This window comes from Podarcis cretensis (assembly GCF_951804945.1).
Source record: "Podarcis cretensis genome assembly, chromosome: 3".
Classification (NCBI taxonomy): domain Eukaryota; kingdom Metazoa; phylum Chordata; class Lepidosauria; order Squamata; family Lacertidae; genus Podarcis; species Podarcis cretensis.
The window spans coordinates 24,113,163-24,135,068 of NC_137172.1; the positions used below are offsets into that span (position 1 = coordinate 24,113,163).

At 43.0% G+C, this 21,906-nt stretch overlaps 1 protein-coding gene and 1 long non-coding RNA gene across 6 annotated transcripts in view; both read right to left on the reverse strand.

Annotated features, from left to right (window-relative positions):
• The window catches only part of MTA3 (metastasis associated 1 family member 3), a 126,984-nt gene that overhangs the window by 50,206 nt on the left and 54,872 nt on the right, over positions 1-21,906 (reverse strand). For all 5 annotated transcript variants that reach the window (XM_079968656.1, XM_079968658.1, XM_079968657.1 and 2 more), the window contains exons 8-14: positions 18,813-18,912; positions 15,256-15,444; positions 8,946-9,020; positions 7,029-7,087; positions 4,748-4,872; positions 3,671-3,822; positions 2,379-2,601 (exon numbers count right to left, since the gene is read on the reverse strand). In XM_079968656.1, coding sequence (XP_079824782.1) covers positions 2,379-2,601; positions 3,671-3,822; positions 4,748-4,872; positions 7,029-7,087; positions 8,946-9,020; positions 15,256-15,444; positions 18,813-18,912 — 923 coding nt within the window. The remainder of the gene's footprint in view (positions 1-2,378; positions 2,602-3,670; positions 3,823-4,747; positions 4,873-7,028; positions 7,088-8,945; positions 9,021-15,255; positions 15,445-18,812; positions 18,913-21,906) is intronic.
• On the reverse strand, positions 16,310-18,806 carry LOC307212117. The gene is made up of 2 exons (XR_013836842.1): positions 18,294-18,806; positions 16,310-18,259 (listed from the first exon to the last, which is right to left on the reverse strand). It is a non-coding gene; the product is annotated as an uncharacterized lncRNA (long non-coding RNA).

Here is a 21,906-nt window from a genome sequence, read left to right on the forward strand (position 1 = left end):
TTAAATTTACTATTATTTTAAAACTGTCACACTTATACGTTGTGTTTAAATTTACTATTAGTTTAAAACTGTTATTCTTAGCAGAATATACACGTTTTTCTTTTCAACTCTCGAGTAGGAATTATTCCTTGTATTGAAGCTTTTGGCCAGAGCTCTTGGTATATCCTTCGCAGCTATGGACTGGCAGAGGAAAAATCCCCTTTTGCAGGTACTCGGAATGCAAATCATGCAAGCAAACAGACTGCAAAAGGGTTTGCATGAAGTGCCAAGCAGCTGACCAAAGTGACCTACTGATAGCATCAGCAGGCTGACTGGCGCTTACCCAACACCTCCAAAGGGGTATGCACCAAACGCCAATCAGTAATTGACGCTGAGAGCAACCCCAATGGGGAACTTCCTAGTGCAGCTGAACCTGGTGGGGCTATCCGTGAGCCCCACTTGCCAAGGAAGAATTGGGAGCACACTATTAAGCCACATCTTTCCTGGGACAGACCTGAGGTTGCATATGGCACCAGGTGTGTCGCTGGTGGGCATGATTTTGGGGGAAATGACTTCATGGGCCAAATATGGGCTCTGGGGGGGGGGTCTAATGAGGCTTGCAGGCCAGAGGTGCCCCACCACTGTGCCAGCTCCCCTGAAATGAACGCAAGCTGTATTGTTAGCAGCGTTTGTGGTCTGAATCTTTTTACTGTGGATCTCTGTCCACTAACATGTACTGAAACAACTTCTGCTGTGCCGAGCATTCAGGTCCAGGGGATCTTTGACCATGCAAAAGAAAAAGAAAAAAAGGGGGGGGAGAGAGACTGCTGTATGAAAAAACTGAACCCTATTCATAGCAAGGGAGGAGGGCGCTCCATACTCACATTCATAATGTGGAGCTCCCTTAAAATGAATGTGTTCACCTTCTGCCCCTGCAATGCGTCTTGTGTTTTGTATGCTCAAGGAGCCACTGTGCTGCAGTGCTTAACCCTGCTGATCACAGCATCCCCTTCCACCAAAGCCAATCAACAGGAAGGCTTAGCTGGGAGCTGTATCTGTGTGCTGGAAGACACTCTCCTATTCTAAAATATACCTCTTTCATTTTTAGAGCAATAGTAAAATCCAACATTGATGAGATGTACTTTTTCCCCCTACAGAGATGCACTTCTCATTTTGACATAAGATGAATATGCAAACAGGTGAAAGTGTGGAAGGAATGCATTGTGAAAACAAAAGCTCAATTCAGATGAAAACAAGGGAGAAGTGGTAAAACAATGCAGAAAACAGCAATAAAAATGTTTCCTTTCAAAGGAAATGTTCAATAAGCAAAACAACACTGCTGATTTACTTTGCTTGAATCAAGTCTCCTCCTCAACTTTGCAAGAAGCAGAAATCTTCCTCTTTGGTTGTGAAAAATAAGTTCTGAATCATTTTTATCTGGTGAGATAAATTGAGGACCGTAGACCTACAGCTCTGCCTGGTGGTGAATCATATCTGGTTAGGGCAAAATTACAGACTAGGCATTTGCTGCTGAAAACAGCACCCCTTGGTCTCTCTTACACAGTAGTGTGTGCTCTCAATTTTATCATATCTTGACATCATTTTAACCCAGCCAATGATTTGGACTTCGGGAATAGGGAGACAAAGCAGATGTCAAAACAGTGGTCCTACACATTACAAGGGAAACAAGGATGGAGCCAACATTGGGATACCATTGTTGGCTGCAGTCCCATGTCTCTTTCAGCTCCATCCTTGCATAGGTCAATTGCCTGTGGTTGCACTGATATCACTGGCTTTGTCGTGGCTAATATGCATTTAGGACAGCTTATAATTGAGTCCTCCTTAAGTTTGTCCCAATAGAAACCTCATTTACACTGAAGTCTCTCTATAAAAGTTTGTTTTGTGCATGACCACTATGCTGCCCCAGTGAAATGCTGCCATGAACTGGGATGCTGCACCTTTAAACAAGCCTTTGCTTTCAAACCTGTGACCCCTTCATTATTTCACTATCTATGCACCATATTGGTTCACGTTATAGCAAAAATATGGTTCATGTTTTATGAGACTGGGCGCCTGTTTTCCACCAGATACATTAAAATGTGGAGAGGTTAAAGGAAGCATGTATGATAGCACACAAAGCTATAATTGGGTCAATGTCTGCATTTGACACCTCCTTTATTATTCAGTAAGTACTAAGCTTTCTATAAACTTACAGTATTTTCTTTGTTCTTTGGTGACAAGCAAGACAAATGAAAATAAAGTTTCCTTTAAATAAAATAACACAAAGGGGCTATAGACAGAAATGTGTTTATTGCAAAAGAAACAAACAAACGAAAAAAAGACGACAGAAAGTGGTTGGAATAATGACACATTGAACTAAGAATTTAGAAACATCTTACATTCTGCCCTAATGGCAGCACAGTTAATAAGGACAAACGGTCTTCTTGCAGCTCGCTTCAACTGTAGAGTGTTTCTGCAGACCTGGCGGGCAAGTTTAGTCAAGTATGTCGTATGGAGGAAGAACGACTGGCGTGTCTTCACGGCAGATTTTGGACTGCCTGTGTTCCGGACTGGTATTCCCTGCGTTGCTTGTCGAGACATGTGTGTTCTAACACATGCTTCCTGTAAGGGGGGGGGGGAGAATCAAAATGCAAACTAAAAGTCTTACTTCTGAGATCTTCCCTTTCATAAATGTACTGTTTTCTTATATGTGGCTATAATATAACATGGCTTATTCTGAGTCAGGCCATTGGTCCATCTAGGGGGTAGCACACTGACTGGCAATGGCTCTCCAGGATTTCAGACATGGGGCATTTTTGCCCCCATTGGAGATGCTGAGGACAGAAGCCAGAACTTGCTGCATGGAAAGCAGATGCTCTTACACCTAACTTTGCAAAATCCAAGCTAGGGAAGAATTCCAATCTCCTTTCCCTCCACCCCCACAAGTGCTCCTCGCCCACTGAATTGCAACACAGTAAATCTTGGGAATTCTACATTTCCCATCAGCCTCCTGGACAAACCTCCCTCCTCTTCCCTCTCATCGTTTCTCCCAAATCATCACCACTTGGCAAGGAAGGAAAGGGAAAGTGGGGGGTTGGAGTTGGTAGGGCAGTGTTTGAGCAGTGAGGAGTGCTGAGACAAGGGTCATTTTCCTTAGCACAGGATCAGGTCAAAAAAATGATCCATGCTTCTTTTCAATTTAATCTGAGATGAGCAATGGAAAACTTGCCCATTTGAGAACGGATTAAGTTCTCATAGTGGGAAAACAATATTATTATTTTTTGGCGTACACACCCGAACACACAATCTACAAAGAACTTCTTTCCAGTCTTTAAAGCACAAACAACTTTTCAAAATGCATTGTATAAAGGTGTGTAACTCATACAATGGTTTCTCTGACCAGGGTAACCCAAGGTTGTCCAACACAACTTTACAAATAAACAGGAAATATGGAAAGGAGTTAAATTTCCATGATAAAACACAGTGGACAATGTAACAATTAATTGTGAATTATAATTATGAAATTATTCCTAATCATAAATTGAAATTTTAAAAATAAGCACTACAGAAGCACATGCAACAGGGAGCAGGCCCCACTGAACATGATGGGACTTACTCCAAGTAAACGTTAAAAGGACTAGGTTGCACTTATCATCATCATCATCATCACTACAGAATAATGAAATCCTACCTCTGTGGTTTGAGTAGGAGAAAATCTGTCTTCATTTGTTAGTGTTGGCATTTTCAGGCCACCATATTTCTTCCAATAAATCCAACACGGTGCACATAACCTGCACTGCATGTTGGGTGGACCCCAAGAATACCACTGATGAGACTGTGTGACTAAAAGAAGAAAATAAAATTATGTTGATCCATTCAGCATAAAATACTTATCTGCATACGTAAACACACACACACACACACCTATTTATACCTGAAGGAGCGTCTCCACCCCCATCGTTCTGCCCGAACGCTGAGGTCCAGCGCCGAGGGCCTTCTGGCGGTTCCCTCATTGCGAGAAGCAAAGCTACAGGGAACCAGGCAGAGGGCCTTCTCGGTAGTGGCGCCTGCCCTGTGGAACGCCCTCCCATCAGATGTCAAAGCGATAAATAACTACCTGACATTCAGAAGACATCTTAAGGCAGCCCTGTTCAGGGAAGTTTTTAATCTGTGGTATTTTAGTATATTTTTGGTTTTTATGGAAGCCGCCCAGAGTGGCTGGGGAAACCCAGCCAGATGGGCGGGGTACAAATAATAAATTATTATTATTATTATTATTATTATTATTATTATTATTATTATTATTATTTATTATAGATGTATACCACAACAACAAATGCCACACATTTGAACAAGAAGCTTTATATATTTTATTCATTTTAACAGTTTGAAAATTCAGGGCATTCACCAAATTCCCAGAGCGACACAACTGCTTATTCACTAAGATAAACTTAGCTAAGGTGGCCCACCAGGGACACCATAAACCACCCATTTCTATTGCTTGCCAGCCTGTGCAAAAATGGAGGGTGTTGTAAACACCTAGTAAACCTCAATATTCAGCTGTTTAGGTTGGTGGTATGCAATCATGCAGGCTTGCTAAAAGAAAAGCACTGAGGTCAGCATAGAATTTATGTAAGCACTACTCCAGAGCCCTACATGCATGATGCGCTCATGTGAGTACAAACGGAGCTATTCAACTGCTTAACATCATAGGCATGAGACACCCACACAGCCACACCCACACCCACAGAGTGACCATTCTACTTACCGTAGCAGCTTTCACAAGCACGGCCTATTAGTGCATTCTGGGCCTGGTGTGGTGCTCCAACCGCTCCGTTCACGGCACTTGGTTTTCCGTTACTGCTGGATATCTGACTGGGATTTGGTTTGTTGCTTTAAAGTGATCACAAACACACACACACAAGCACATTAACAACATGAGTTAAATGACAGAATCCTCTGTGGTTACCCACATCATTAGCAAGAACGCTACTAACTTCTCAAATACTTTATGCAAAAATGAAAGCAAAAAATATTTTGAGAGCTCACGATGCTCTCAAAGGCTTGGAATCCGCCACATGCGCCATTACTGAACTCAGTTTATTACATCCAGGTCCTGTGCATACTTGCATATAAATGCTGCACATGCCACTAGGAAGCTAAATGTCTTCCTCAAAGCAGCAGCTAGCAGTAATGAGAACCAAAGGCAGCCTGCAGCACCTAGCAATCCGTTTTTCAGTCCAGGGTCACTAAATGAGAATTCCTGTGCTTGGCGTTAAAACTTTGTGCAAAAAGCACATTACTAATCAAATACTGGGGGTCAAACAGATCTCAGTTTTAGTCATGATTCTCTAAGAAACAATTCCAATATAATATATATAATATAATATAATATAATATAATATAATATAATATAATATAATATAATATACTGTGTTAAGATATATACCGTATTTTCGGGGGGTATAAGATGCCTCCGTGTATAAGACGCCCCCTATTTTTTGGGACTCAAAATTAAGAAAATGTGATATGCACTATCTGTGTATAAGACGACCCCTTATTTTAAACTTCAAAAATTTAAGAAAAAATATAGTCTTATACACGGGAAAATACGGTGTGTGTGTGTAAATGTGTTAAGCTAACCAGAACGTTTTTGCTATAGAATATTATTAGGAATTATTGTTACACTTAGTGTTCAATTAGTAAAAGATTACATATGGGATTCTTAATGCTGCTCGCTTCCCATATTTATTCCTCTCGGGTCAAATAAACTCCTGGAATCTTACTTATGCACTTTTCCCTTTAATGCAAAATCTTAACAGAGATATGAATACAAATGCTGAAAGACTGACAACAATATCTTATGCAGCATCAACACATAGCAGCTACCAAATCATTCTCAGAAATGTGTCTGAATGGCGGGCCAGAGGTTCCCTGTCCCTGTTTTAGAGAATTCTGCTTTCTTATGGTGCATACTCTTGCAGCTAGCCCAGATTTAGAGTCTACCAATATCTTGGAGTTGACAGGATTTCGTCCCCCACCTAATCATACCCCAGACTGCGTCACTGCAAGCAATATATGCACAGCATTCTAACAATCATTGTAGCATTTAAGGTAAAAATGCAAAAACAGGATGGCTGCTTCTGCTTCCAACACTTGAAGCTTTTGAGGATGTGAAAGTCTCTGAGACATAATCACAGTTCTACTTAGACTTTGATTAGATTTTGAGTACTGTTTCAGATTTTTTTTAATCAGTTCATTAGCCACCTTCATTATTTTTTTAGGAAGGTGAGATGGAACTGCTGAAAACAAACAAATATATCTATGGCATGGAAGATCCGTCCAGAAGGTCTGCAAAGATCCAGCTGGGTGAGTATTTGTACAGAAATTGGGGAGGGGGCAGCAGAGACTCTGTGCCTCACTTGTTAAATGCATTTGGTCTTCTATTAATTTTGAGGCGTTGGAAGATTTACTAACCCTGGGCCCAGACGCTCCCCCAAAACTGTGACATCAGCACCAAAAGGAACATTTGCAGAAATCACTTTTATAGCCTACCAAACACAAGGATGTAAAATTTTGTCCAATACAAAAGCGCCTCTTGTAATTGTTGCAGGTACACTTAACAATATTGCCTAATGTGAGTCACCTGTTCATATTGAGGAAATAGTCTCAGATTGTAAACATACACTTTATTTCTCAGGCATGAGTACCATTAACATGCAGTCCTACACATATTTCATATTCAGTGTTCAGTCGGGCTTAATCCCAGGTAAGCGTGGATAGGATTGCTGCTGAACAGGTCTGTGATTTTGCATTAGCACTGCTACGTAAGGAAATAATTTGAAAATTGTTTTTTTTAAATGCCATTTTTTTAAATGGGCATAACTGGACCTTGCTAGGCTATGCAAAATCTTCAAAGCAATTTAGGTTTTATGGAAGCTGCTTCTTCGCTTGTCCAATAAAAAACAAGGATTTGTTCTGTACACATTTTGCATTATTATTATTATTATTATTCTTTCAAAGGAAGCATTAATATTTGTGATACTTACTAGGTTGGTATGTAAACTTGTTTCAATTTGCTTTCTGCTTCAGCAGCTTTTAGGCGTTTCTAATAGAAAAGATGGAACAAATTTAATATCTCACAGAACTACAACATTTCAGTTCCTGTCAGGTGACCAGATGGACTTTCTTGGTCTTTATGATCCAGCCCAGAGGCCCCAGATCCAGGTTCCCCTACTTCTGGTGGTTGGATGGGTGGTGACAGATAAGGGCTTTACAACTTGTAGCAGGCTTCGCTAACCTGGTGCCCTCCAGGAGTTTTGTACTACAAAACCCATCACTGGAGCTGATGGGTATTGTGGTCGAAAACATCTGGAAGGTACCATGTTGGTGAAGGCCAAGGGATATTCATGTGGCATCAAGTTAAACCTGCCTGCTCAACACAGGGATAAGTAAAGACTCAATGTTGATCTCACATTTATTTAAGCACAGGATTCCGCTGAAGGTTGTTCAACTTCAGGGTGACCTTAACTTGGAAGTTGTTGCAATTCTGGTTGATTTTTAAATACTTGTTTTTAAGCGTTACAATGTCATCCTCAAAAACTGATTTGTTAAATATATATATACCCTAAAATAAAGGAGAGTAATTCATGACACTTTGTAATAGCTAAATCAAATGGGCAGCTTGTTGGAAGGTGTGATCACACGCAGACATATGCTGCAAAGCTAAGCTGTGCACAAGCGCCTGTTTCTCGCGCTCACATGCTTTTCCACAAAGCCAATGACTATGTATATGACAACAATACGGACCAATCTTCTCCTAAATTACTTACTACTTGGATAAACTAACACCAAAATGACTGTCATCAATAGGCTGACACTGATTTGTTACAACAACTCTGTCCTGGGCTCTGCTGGAACACACACAGCCCCGAGTTGAAACAGTGAGCGATGGACGTATTCCCAAATAATGGGAACCACTTGAGGAAAATAAGGAATAAAGTTAAGACCAAGTATTGAGTTAGAAAAAAGAATTCTTACTGGAGGGGTAATGATGCTGTTGAATCTTTATTTACAACAGCCATTGTGGAATCATACTGTATTAATTAGCTTTTAAAAAAATCAGACAAATCAACTGCCTCTCCCTTCCCTTTCTGTGAGTATCTGCTTCTGTTCAATTTTGGGCACAAATAGCTTTCCTGTTCAGGAAATGGCTGCTCTGGATCCAAGCCAAAGTATCTAAATATACGTAATTCCTGGATTTCTTCATCATGTTTAATTATATCCTTCAAAGAAATGAAAGGTCACTTCAAATGCTGTTAATTTCCTACACAGAGAAATTCCAGGAATTAGCTTGCGCACTCTCTCTCTCTCTCTCTGTGTGTGTCACTGTCGAGTTGTGTGTGAGATCATCACACATGATAATCTGATCTATGGCTACGTGCCAGTCCTCAGATGTGTCTTCCATGTAGGCATTTTGACACGTTTAAAGCCTCCCTAAATTAGATTACTGCCGAGATTTAACTTTCTAAATCCCATTTTCTGGAATCTATACAATATCTGTTTACTGGGCAATCCAACTGGGTTGGGGAAGAGAGAACCAAACGTAATCATGCTGAAAAATCCAAAGCCCTTTTGAGACCAAAATGGGACAGGCAGGGGTGGGGGGGTGTTTCTGGGTCATTATCCCCCGACCCGACTTGTTTCTTGTATTGCTTCCATTGGAAACAATTGAAGGAATATGACATGAGGTCCTCAAGGTGAATGGGAGCCACTCCTGCCACACACACACACCCTTGCCAACCAGAGAAAGGCAAGAGCTGCAGTGAGAAGGGGTCCTGTGAGGTCAGATCTCCTTCTCCCAGAGCAGACCACCCTCAGAGAGGGAGGTCCAAAAGCAACCCAGGTGCTACAGAACTGCGTGTTCATTTACTTGGTGAACCCATGGCCAAGTATAGAAAAATTACCTGCTGGATGTATCTGTCTGTAGTTTTCCACATATAATAATATTCAATGATGCTAGTCAGAGACTTCCAAGGAAGCTGAAAAAACAAAACAAAAACAAAAACACTTAATTACAATGTCTGGTAAACTTCACTTTGCTGCAATGTTGCAGCAAACTCAGCACAATGTAATTTAGACCCAAGAAAAAAGACTTTCAAAAAAATCTCACGGCAATTTAGAGGTCAAGGAAGCATAGTCTACATTAGCATAGGTAATAAGAGGGGTGGGCTCACCATGTTTTTTTGTTTTTGTTTTTTGGAATACAACTTCCATAATCCCTGACCACCGGTCTTGCTGGTTGGGGCTGCTAGGAGCTGAAGTCTAACAACATTTGGAGGCCCAGAGGTTTGCCACTCGTAATAAAACTACCTGCTTCTCTCTGGGAAATGGGTAAGGAAACACACTCAAGAGTTTGGTTAGACAAATTCTGGTGGCTTAGGATCTGGGAAAGTCACTGGGCTTTTGTACTAGTCCTTAGAGCAGGGGTCAGCAAACTTTTTCAGCAGGGGGCTGGTCCACTGTCCCTCAGAACTTGGGGGGGGGCGGACTATTTTTTTTGGGGGGGGGATGAACGAATTCCTATGCCCCACAAATAACCCAGAGATGCATTTTAAATAAAAGGACACATTCTACTCATGTAAAATGTGGGCCTTAGTTTGCCTACCCATGCCTTAGAGCAGCGGTTCTCAACCTGTGGGTCCCCAGATGTTGCTGGACTACAACTCCCATCATCCCTGAGCTCTGACCTTGCTAGCTAGGGTTGATGGGAGTTGTAGTCCAGGAACATCTGGGGACCCACAGGTTGAGAAAGGCCTTAAAAATTCCGTTAAAATCTATTTAAGAAATAATTAATATCTTAAGACGACATGAATTCTTCTATTACGGACCTTTTCAAATGCTGACATCAGTTTGATACTTTTAACTTTGTTTGTCTTGCCATTGTTTATCAATTGTACTGTCTGGGGTTGTTGTTTTTTTAATAATCTCCATGGGTAGGGGAAGAGGACTAGGAACAAGGGACTCAAAGACCCTCAGAGTTCTAGCCCTATAACTATGTTTCTATGAAGCTGCCTTATACCAAGTCAAACCATTGTTCCTTCAGTATTTTCAATGCTGACTCTCCGGGTTTTTGGCTTTCTTATCTGGTGATGCTACGGATTGAGCCTCAGGCCATAGCTGTCAACTTTTCCCTTTTCTTGCGAGAAATCCTATTCAGTATAAGGGAATTTCCCTTAAAAAAAGGAAAAAGTTGACAGCTATGCCTCAGACCTTTTGCATGCATACTATGGACTCTACCACTGCACTGTGAACCTTTGAGACAAAGCGACACAGTGATTTCATTAAGTGTTTTCTTTTTTATAAAAAGTGAGGGCTAGCTGGTAAAAATACTGTTCGCTTTCTACATGTCAGCTTCCTATATTATGAAGAAATCTTGGCACAAGTTGTTTTCAAGTTAGCACGCCTCCAGGAGAGACGTATTACAAGCCTTACCCTCATCCCGTTTGTTCCATTCCATGCCCTAAGTGTTACAAAAGAGATGGAACCCTTCTGCACTGAGCTTTTCACACATCGACATACAGTTAGTAGGAAGAGTGTGCCAAAATGAGTCAGCTGTATCCCACTGCGGATCAACCCTCTTCCCTAAGAAGTAGGCATTCTGTTATCAAATGATTACTTAATGTCACAATAGAATTAATTCGCAAGATCAGAGAAGCCAGGGGGGCAGCGATGGCAACTGCGGATGACCGAGCAAGACAGCATCTCCTCAAAAACAGCACATAGTTTTCATGAACTGATATATCATTACTTTAATTATTCTAGTTTATGGTCCCTACCAGTAACACTGCATCTTAGCAGATAGCTAGTATTTACCGTATTTTTCCTTCTATAACACGCAGATTTTTTCTCCTAAAAAGGAAGGGGAAATGTCTGTGCGTGTTATTGACCGAATGTGTGGTCCCTGGAGCCAAATAGTGCAAGGGGAGGCAAAAAAAAGCAGGCAAAAATCAAACCGCGCGTCTCCTAGAAGGGAAACTTGAAAAGAGGAAGCGGCTGCTTTCCGGCATTCTGCCTCAGGGTCTTACTGCCCACCCACCTCTGTTTCCTTGCTGTGTTTGCTCAAAGGGAACAAAGAGCAGGGAAAGCCCCTCCCCTCCAGGCAAGCAGAGGGGAAAGCTGAAAACATGCAGGAGTGTGAGAGAGAGAGAGACAGAGAGCGCGAGCTGGCTGGCTTGGGAGGGTAGGTGAGGGAAAACTTTTGCCTTCCTTTCCTCCCTACCCCTCTCCTGCATTCTTAGCCAGCTGCTTCTCTGCACACCCCTCTCCTGCTCCTTGTCCCTTCTGTGTTTTTCCTTCCCTCCCCACTTAAAATGTGGTTAAAAAGCATGGATCCACATGGATCCTCAGGATCTTTGCATTGGGTCAGCCCAAATTCACCATCAGATCAAATGGCATGTCCATGGCTACAGCCTGCCCCCCAAAAATCACGCACCCACTGTTGCCTGGGGCTGCAATGGTGCAAAAACGTGGTTAAAAAGCATGGATCTACATGGATCCTCAGGATCTTTGCATTGGGTCAGCCCAAATTCACCATCATATCACATAGCATGTCCATGGCTACAGCCTGCCCCCCAAAAATCACGCACCCACTGTTGCCTGGGGCTGCAATGGTGCAAAAATGTGGTTAAAAAGCATGGATCCACATGGATCCTAAGGATCTTTGCATTGGGTCAGCCCAAATTCACCATCAGATCAAATGGCATGTCCATGGCTACAGCCTGCCCCCCAAAAATCACGCACCCACTGTTGCCTGGGGCTGCAATGGTGCAAAAACGTGGTTAAAAAGCATGGATCTACATGGATCCTCAGGATCTTTGCATTGGGTCAGCCCAAATTCACCATCAGATCACATAGCATGTCCATGGCTACAGCCTGCCCCCCAAAAATCACGCACCCACTGTTGCCTGGGGCTGCAATGGTGCAAAAATGTGGTTAAAAAGCATGGATCCACATGGATCCTAAGGATCTTTGCATTGGGTCAGCCCAAATTCACCATCAGATCAAATGGCATGTCCATGGCTACAGCCTGCCCCCCAAAAATCACGCACCCACTGTTGCCTGGGGCTGCAATGGTGCAAAAACGTGGTTAAAAAGCATGGATCTACATGGATCCTCAGGATCTTTGCATTGGGTCAGCCCAAATTCACCATCAGATCAAATGGCATGTCCATGGCTACAGCCTGCCCCCCAAAAACCACACACCCACTGTTGCCTGGGGCTGCAATGGTGCAAAAACGTGGTTAAAAAGCATGGATCTACATGGATCCTCAGGATCTTTGCATTGGGTCAGCCCAAATTCACCATCAGATCACATAGCATGTCCATGGTTACAGCCTGCCCCCCAAAAATCACGCACCCACTGTTGCCTGGGGCTGCAATGGTGCAAAAACGTGGTTAAAAAGCATGGATCTACATGGATCCTCAGGATCTTTGCATTCAGTCACCCCAAATTCACCATCAGATCACATAGCATGTCCATGGCTACAGCCTGCCCCCCAAAAATCACGCACCCACTGTTGCCTGGGGCTGCAATGGTGCAAAAACGTGGTTACAAAGCATGGATCCACAGGGATTCTCAGGATTTTTGCATTGGGTCACTCCAAATTCACCATCAGATCACATGTCTGTGGCCACAGCATGAAGCACAAAAATGATACATCCACTGTTTCATTCAGAATGTTTTTTCCCTTGTTTTTCTCCTCTAAAAACGATGTGCGTGTTATGGTCAGGTGCGTGTCATAGAGCGAAAAATACGGTACTTGTGCCACATTAGCAGCAGGTCTTTGTACTTCCAGAGTTCTTTCAACTGCTCAGTAGGGTCAACCTCGAATAAAACAGCATGCTTTTTTTTATCTTGGTGCCTTGAAGATAAGATGTGTATATTCCAAACCTTTATTTTAATCAGGCAGGGATTAAATCACTTAAACTATAAAAATGATACATAAGATGAAACAGAGTACATTTTTTTTTTAAGTGGCAGACTTCTTTATTCCAAGTTTAGAGAATTTGTGGAGATCTCTGACCTTTCCAAGGTTGCAAACTATGTTCTTGAAGCTGACTTTGGGAACAACCCAAACTCAAGATCTGCAGGGATGATCAAAGTCTGGAATAAGAGGAACTCTGGCTAAGCCAACTGAGGACCCTCAGCCCAGTTCAGTTGGAAATACAAGGGCATAAATACACCAATCTGGCTCAGCTGGTGATGGCTAAGCTTAAAGGTAAAGGGACCCCTGACCATTAGGTCCAGTCGTGACCAACTCTGGGGTTGCAGCACTCATCTCGCTTTATTGGCCGAGGGAGCCGGCATACAACTTCCAGGTCATGGGGCCAGCATGACTAAGCCGCTTCTGGTGAACCAGAGCAGCACATGGAAATGCCGTTTACCTTCCCGCCATAGCAGTACCTATTTATCTACTTGCTCTTTGACGTGCTTTTGAACTGCTAGGTTGGCAGGAGCAGGGACTGAGCAACGCGAGCTCACCCCATCACGGGGATTCGAACCGCCGACCTTCTGATCGGCAAGTCCTAGACTCTGTGGTTTAGCCCACAGTGCCACCTGTGTCCCACACGATGGCTAAGCTTAGGCAAGGCCTAAAGCAGGGGTGGGATAGTGGAGACATACCCCCATTCCAAACTCTGTTCGGACTTAACAATCCAGCGGAAGTTACACTGTCAAATAGGGCAATGTAAGAAAAACTCTACTTTTGAAGGCTTGGGCTGGCTCAGCAGGAAGCAGCTCGGCTCTGGAACAGAGTTTGGAACAGGTTAAGTTACACCAGCATACTTTACCCTATAGTTTGCAATCTTTCCACCTTTGTTCTATTCCAACCGTGTTAACAACATCCATCAGTGTTTAAAATTGGGAACACAGAATGAACTTCATTAATATGTAAACACACTTCATTGGACTTCAAGCTCTCGTGCCATTTATGTACCTTTTCAAACGGAAAAAAACTGGAAACAATTTCAAATCTAAACTTCTTTTCTTTTGCAAACTGCTAAAATTTTGTTTAGCTCCAATTTCTGATAGTATTAGAGAATAATTTGACCCCTTCTATCAGGCTGAGAATGAGCCCTGCACCCCCTCAGGGGCTTCTCCTTCTCCCCCTCCTTGTGCTCCTAGTGTTGCCCTGACTGGCTAAACCAGAGCATCTGAAATTAGGATACTGCACTTTAAATGCAACTTACAAACTATGATACAAAACCTCTGATTTAATGGCAATCCTAGCAGCTACGATTAGGCAAACAGGTGCCAATTATTTTTTTAGGAACAGCCATTATTGTTAAATGATGCCATGAAGGGGGGAAAAGAGCACTCAGGTGCTTTTCCCTCAGTGAACTGTCTACATTATTTCCGCTCCACATATAAAGATGCCTTATAAAGAGCCAGTCCACTTATCCAGTATTGTTTATTCTGTCTGCTAGCAGCTCTCCAAGGTCTCCAGGCAGAGGAACTCACCAGCACTGCCACCTTTTTAATGCAGACTTAACAGGCTTTGAGCTGGGACCATTTGCAGGCTCTACTACTGAAGTATGGGCCTTCCTCTGATATTTACATGCACACGTATGGACTTCTTGCAACCAAGTGAAGATGCCTGGGTGCCAGAATGGTGCCTGACATCTCCACCATCTGGAGGTGCATGCCTGGGGATCCTTGGATCTGGACTGTTTTCACACGCTAATACTTCATCCTGTAGAATTCTATCGGCTATATTTTATCTGCACAATCAGAAAGAACTGCAGGAACCAAAATGCTTTTTCTGTGCAGCCTGAGCAGGAGCAGTGAACAACGTCATAGTTGTCGCCTGTCTTCACTTAACCCACCCCACTGCCCTGCTCACAGTTGTGTTACATTATGACTGGTCCATGTCACCATTAAGAAAAAGAGGTAGGAATAGTCCAATATGTATGTGGGCTGTCCCTGGATCAAGTGACTTTTCTTCTTTAAGTTCTCAAACTTCTTAACTTGGCTCAAGGTTGTCATCTGAATTATCTGGATGTTTAACTGGATAATCAATCACTTATTTGGAAAATAAGGCTCTAGAGCCATCTTGCCCAAGAATGGCAACTCGACATTCTGTTTTGGCAACTGCCACCTTGGTTTAAGGAGCCATTTGGTGCCTAGCTTATACATCTGAGTTTCTAACACTAAAATCCAGCTGTCGGTGGAAAACAACCCAATAATGGATAGAAAGGGGGTATACTTCTACTTACAAAGTCTTGTCGTATGTCGTTGAAGTCTTTGCCATATTTCTCTAGGGCTTCTTCAAACAAACTAGCCTCTGAAGCAGACCATTCTTCCATTTCATCTCTGCAAAGGACAGGCCCTCCAAGTGGAACCAGGACACTAATAGCACTACTCAGGTCATAGTTATGCTTATGCAATGTATCCATGGCATGAAACTGGACGAAAAACACAAAAGCAACCCACTAAATTAAATGGGCTCCACAATTCTCTACATCCTAATTGCAGTAAACAAGAGCCGAGAACCCTTTCTCTTCTGTTGCACCCTTCCCATGATAGATTTTAATTCAACTGCAGTTACTGCTTTCTGTTACCCTCATGCTTCCCATTCTTGACTATGAAAACAGGCAAGAAACAGCACAGGTTAAGTGAGCAAACCTGAGTCTCGTAAGACCTGTTCAGAAGACCATCCAAGGAAGAGCAAAACATCCACGGTAGAGCAATACAATGAGACACGGTGGAGGGGAACGAAATCACGTTTGCACATCCCAAACACCCATGCATCAATTGGGTCTTCTGTTTACAGCCTTTTGTGGGCACATATGCCTGCATAGTCTGCAAAGAACACCTAATCTGTGTGGGTTTAGGACAAGTCAGCGTGATCCTATTTACCCTTTTGTGTGTTGCTTAATCCTGAATTTTTATTGTCTGTACAATGCTGTATAAAACCTCCAGGAGAGTCCCTTAAACCTACGACTTAGTCCCATCTTAAGGGAGGATGCCCAAAGCATGCAACGCATTTTAGAAATAATTTGAAAAGGGCATTAGGAACAAGGGAGGAACACAGAATCGTATGAAGCTGCCTTATACCAGAATATTGGTCCATATAGGTCTGTGCTGCTGACACTGACTAGCACTGGCTCTAAGATTCCCTCTGGAAATGCTGGGGATCAAAGCTGAGACCTTTTGAATAAAATGCATGTGCTCTACCGCTGAACATACAGCCTTTAAGAGACACAGCAACAAAGGACTTTCAATTCAGTAAAAGAATAGAACAGAAAGCAAGGGCTAGCTGCTTTTAAAAAAAAGAGGGTTAGAATACTGTGTTTTAACAACCAAGTACTTTCAGGATGGTAATGAAATATATCAAAACCCTCAGAGAGCACGTCGGCTCCAAATATGATACCAATTAAGAGTAAAAGTGCTATTTGAAGGGGGGAAACATCCTCCTTAGCTTGAGAATGAAAAAGAGAACAGAAGTTTTAAATAATGCCAAGGAAGCAGGCAAGAAGCGGTTGAGATAATGAACAAGAGCACAAAATGGTAATTAAATCTGGCTTGGCTCTTCTGGTTAACGAAGTTAATCATTAGCAAGGATAAAACTTTCGCACAACTGTCCAAAAACTAAATGTATCAGTCAGTCAGTGTACCCAGTGTGTACTTTTGAGGACAGAACAGCCTCGGAACAGTGTGAAGGAGGGGAAATACACTGCCAGATACCCAAATGCCATGCATATTTATATAACTTCCCGCTGTTCCTCCATGGTCCCTCCTTCCATTATAGCTTTACAATAACCCTCTGAGGTACATTGAGAGAGAGAGAGAGAGAGACGAGATCAAGATTGCCCAGTGAGCTTCAACAATGAAGTAAGGACTTGAGCCTGGATATCCTCTGTCTCTGGTCTGATCCTCTCGCCATTGCACTACTGCCTCTCAATGCAGTTCCACATAGCTACTAGTGCGAACGCAGTTAAGAGCTGCCTCAGTGCCAGCCCGGCCCTCCTCCTGAGAAGCTCATGGCTTCTTCTTGAATTTGCAACAGCAAATGGGGGACAGGTTTAGCCATTTTAGGTGTTACTGAAGAAGGGTAAGTTATCATACGAGAGGCGCACTGGGGATGAGCTGTGCCTCACCACTGTCCTCATTATCCTCATCATGGAAGCTCCCCATTCATTTTCCACTAATTTCCCAGGGCTTTAAAGCATACAGGGCTCCTCCACCAGGTACAAGAGGCTGCCCGTGAGTTGAAGGGCAATGAGATTGGTGATGGGGCCCCAGCCTGCGTGTTCGCCCGCTCCACCTCCTTCCCCCATGATAACTCAAGTCTTTTAAGTAACTCCTGAAGATGACTATTTTGAACTTGCTGAGCAGTTCCCAATTAGCCAAGTTCTGCAGACCCCCCGTTTTTCAAAAGCCGAGCTATGGTCCCCCTACTTTTGAAAATGTTGCTATCTCTGTGGTAGTTTTCATTATGTGAATGGCGCCACCGTACCCGCCAACATGTCCCAGGGCAAAACCGGGACATGCGCCCATGTGAGTCACATGACCCACATGAGAGTATGGCGACCAAAAACGGGATGTCCCAGACAGTTGAGGGGTATGTGCCACAGACCCCTGGGTGCATTAGACAGACCCAGTGGGTCAATGGACCACCAATTGGGAACCACTGGCCTGGATTGTAAAGATTTGTGTTTCAGATTTCCATATGTAACAGTATCAAGTTATTTTCAGTCAAGTTTTATCACTCTTTTTGGACTAACCTATCAATTGCCATATCCAGAGACACTGAAAGATGAATACCATATTTTCATACGTTTTTGTGCTTATTCTCTTATGACAGCAAATGGTTATCTAAAAGATGCTCTCATATTATGCTTCAATGGTATCGTTCTTCCACTTTCAAAAAATGCATTTTATTATTAGTTTCAGGAACAAAGAGCAGCCATTTCCAAACACTGAGAGATGCCAAAATCCAGCACTAAAATAATGTTTGTACAGGCCTGTCAGGTGTCCAGGGATGGACGACATGAACCTACTGTACCCTGAAACATCTGGGTCTTTTGCAGCACAGTCTTAAACATGCCGACTTAAAAGTTCTCTTGTGTTCAACTGGGCTTACTGCACAGTGGTATTCATCTACTCAGAGTACACCCACTGAAATTAATGGGCCTAACTTAGTTATGTTCATTATTTTAAGTGAGTCGACTCCGAGTAAAACTTAGTTGAATATCACTTACTGAATAGGATCATAGTCTTAGCTCTTTAATATATTGAAACAGTATAACACACTATTAATAAGTTCTGTGGGTGAAATCCAATGTTGCTGTTCCATTTACAGAACAGCTTTAAGTCCTGTGGAAGTATCTGCTAGCCTAAAGGGAGACAATTTGCAATCCCTACCCTACCCCTGAATGCTACCTAAAACACCTTCCATGTGATGTATTTCTTCCTCCTCCAGCCCCTACCTCCGAGAAAGAAAACCTCATTCATGGGAGTTTTTAAGCAGAGGTTGGGTGGCCATCTGTCATGGATGCTTTAGCTGAGATTCCTGCATTGTAGGGGGTTGGACTCGAAGACCCTCAAAGTCCCTTCCAACACTACAGTTCTGTGATTCTGTAAGAAGGTTCCCAGCAGTTTGGCTTGAACAAGAGGCAGCTGAAGGAAGTACTCAGAACATTCACATGCAGGTATTCAAAATCCTTCACACCCTGATCAGCAGCACAGAGGACCAGGAGGAAGTCGGCCTCTTAAATCCCACGCAGTATGCATTAATGCGCAAAAACAGGATTTCAAGGAAGCATCTCACCAGAGTGATGTCACGGGAAGCAGCAGCAGCGCTCATGTGTAAACTAGGTTGTCTTACAGAACTACTGCAGTCCAGAGCTCGGGCAAATGTACCAACAGCACTGAAAAACATACAAAAGAATTGCAAAAATTAAAAATTAAAAAATACCCATGAAAACAATGAAAACCAGATATACATTAAAGGCATCATATGCATGCCCGCTCTTTCACATGCGCTCCATAGTTTATTGGCAGGCATGTTAGGATTCACCTGTGAATGGAAAGACTTCAAAGCAAACTCAGATGTTTAGCGTGAATACCGAAGGTGAATCTGTATTAATAGGGGCAACTGTCCACCACAGGCTATATCTATATCTATAGCTTTCATATATGGTGTGCCAATAAAACTTCTGTGCAAGTGGGGGCATGAGTGGATCAAATAAATGCAGGAAGACACTGTGAGACAAGCAGAGAGCTCTATTACACAGAGAGAGAAAGCTGTAAGTACCTCTAGGCTAATGACTGCAACTTTGTCTTAAACTATATGCACACGGTAGCCATAGGTGACCAGAAATTGTACACAGGTTAAGTAAGCAAACTTGTATAGGAGGGGTGGAGCTGTCAACCCCTTTGTGGAAGGCTTTTTTCCCCTTTACTGTAAGCTTGCTAAATGGTTAGTAAGCTGCATTTCTATGCCAGAGGCTGAGGGCATGCCTTTTGGAGAGATACTTCTGGCCTCAACCATGCCTTGACACAAACACACCCAGAGTAATGCTAACCTACAAAGACAAATTAAGTTGATTTCCAGGGGTTATTAGTGTTACTGAAACACATTTTTAAAAAACACACCCTGTGTCGAGGCTCAGTATCTCACACACCACCCAAACACCCAGGAAAAAACAGTGTTTTCAGTACCCTTAAAATGCTCTCCCAACCATTTATCTATGAGCAGCTCCTCTGAGAACCAGAGATCATTTAAATGGCCCAGACCCACCTCCATACTTGGGTTATTTAAACATTCTACCAATTGGATAGGGGCTTCCAACACAAGAGCAACCAAAAGAATAGGGCATATTAAGTACACTTATGAATCAACCCACTGTGACTCCTGTTCCAATATGTCAATTTTCCTTTTAACTTGAAGGCATAATTGGAGAAAACTTGAAATTTCAAATTACATTTCCTTTCATAAAAATCACAATAAAACTCTGTCAACAGTTGGACTACTACAGGACTTTACAGCTGCTGGTTTGTACTTTAAAGTGAACTGCAAAAAAACAAGATTACCAAGGCCATTAATATTCCATGTTTTTTAGCAATTTACACAAGTAAATGAGGCAATCAGCTATTTATTTTCCTCAACCATCATTATTTTAAAAGGATTTCTTTTGGCTTTAAATTGGATGACCACCTCCACCTTAGCCTGACTGAGAGAGGACCGCTGTGTTATTCAAGCTGTTAAGAGAGGTTTTTTTAGTTTGACATTTACATTTCAGTTTATTTTTCTCAATAGTGGTGGGTCATCAGAAACTGAGAAGCAACAAAATTAAAGATGAGGGGGTGTTAAAAAATTGCATGATGCCAGCCCTTATAACGTTGCTACAAACTGTAACTATTCCAACATAATACATAAGTGCAGAGAAGGAAACATGCTCAAGGACTCCTAAGAAAGAAATGTGCTTGCAAATGTGCACAGTGCTTCCCCTCCAAGGATCAGAAATGATCCCGAAGGGTATCCAATCCCCAAAGTACAGTCTTCCATATTTTCACTCCCCTGTGGCTAGTGTGACAACATCCTCTGGCGACCATGACAAGTCCCAGCCTAATTCTTAACTCTGAAGCTGCACCATTAGAAAGGGATCGATCTGACTGCTGCACAGTGATCCCAATTCCCTCCCCAAATCCAAGGTTGGGAGAAGACTAGGGGCTGTATATCTGCCATGTGACCAAGGTATTCAAAACAACTTAGCTAAACAGTGTTTCTGAGGTTGTAGGGGGCATATTTAGTTTTTGTGCAGCCAAGGTATCTGGAATGCCTTGGTCACAGTGGCCAAATTAGCAGGGGCTTGAAGACTATCATTTTTTGCTAATACAAACATGCCAATACACACAAACGTTTTCTGTTTCTCCAGTCTTGCCCAGAAGAAGAAGAAGAAGAAGAAGAAGAAGAAGAAGAAGAGGAGGAGGAGGAGGAGGAGGAGGAGTTTGGTTTTTATATCCCGCTTTATCCCTGCGGCGGGGTGCGCTCCTGCTGCTCGGTCCCAGCGCCTGCCAACCTAGCAGTTCGAAAGCACCTCCGGGTGCAAGTAGATAAATAGGGACCGCTTACCAGCGGGAAGGTAAACGGCGTTTCCGTGTGCGGCTCTGGCTCGCCAGAGCAGCGATGTCACGCTGGCCACGTGACCCGGAAGTGTCTCCGGACAGCGCTGGCCCCTGGCCTCTTAAGTGAGATGGGCGCACAACCCCAGAGTCTGTCAAGACTGGCCCGTACGGGCAGGGGTACCTTTACCTTTACCTTTATCACTACATGAAGGAGTCTCAAAGCGGCTAACATTCTCCTTTCCCTTCCTCCCCCACAACAAACACTCTATGGGGTGAGTGGAGCTGAGAGACTTCAGAGAAGTGTGACTAGCCCAAGGTCACCCAGCAGCTGCATGTGGAGGAATGGAGACGTGAACCCAGTTCCCCAGACTGCGAGTCTCTTAACCACTACACCACACTGGCTCTCAGAGCCAGTATCTGCACTTATATTTGCACTTTCCACTGATGCCCCACATCTGCTCCCCATTGAGCTGCACAAGAAATGTATTGCAGGCAGGTAAGCTTGTTCAGAGCCAGCTCTGCTGCTTTCACCAGCACAAAATAATCTGGCGGGACTTAGCCAGGTGTTATCTAGTGCTTTTCTACAGCAGTTTCTTCTTGTGTTGCAATACTAGAACTTGCTCATCTGAACAAAGCTTTGTGTCGACTCTCCTTACTCAGGGGTGTACAGCTTCTGGAAAGAAAAGTCAAGAACAAAAATAGAGGCAGTAATTTGGGAAGCCCAAATAATAAAAAAGAGAGACTATTGGAGCATAGGCAACAAATTGTCAGTGCAAATGCAGCCTGAGATATTT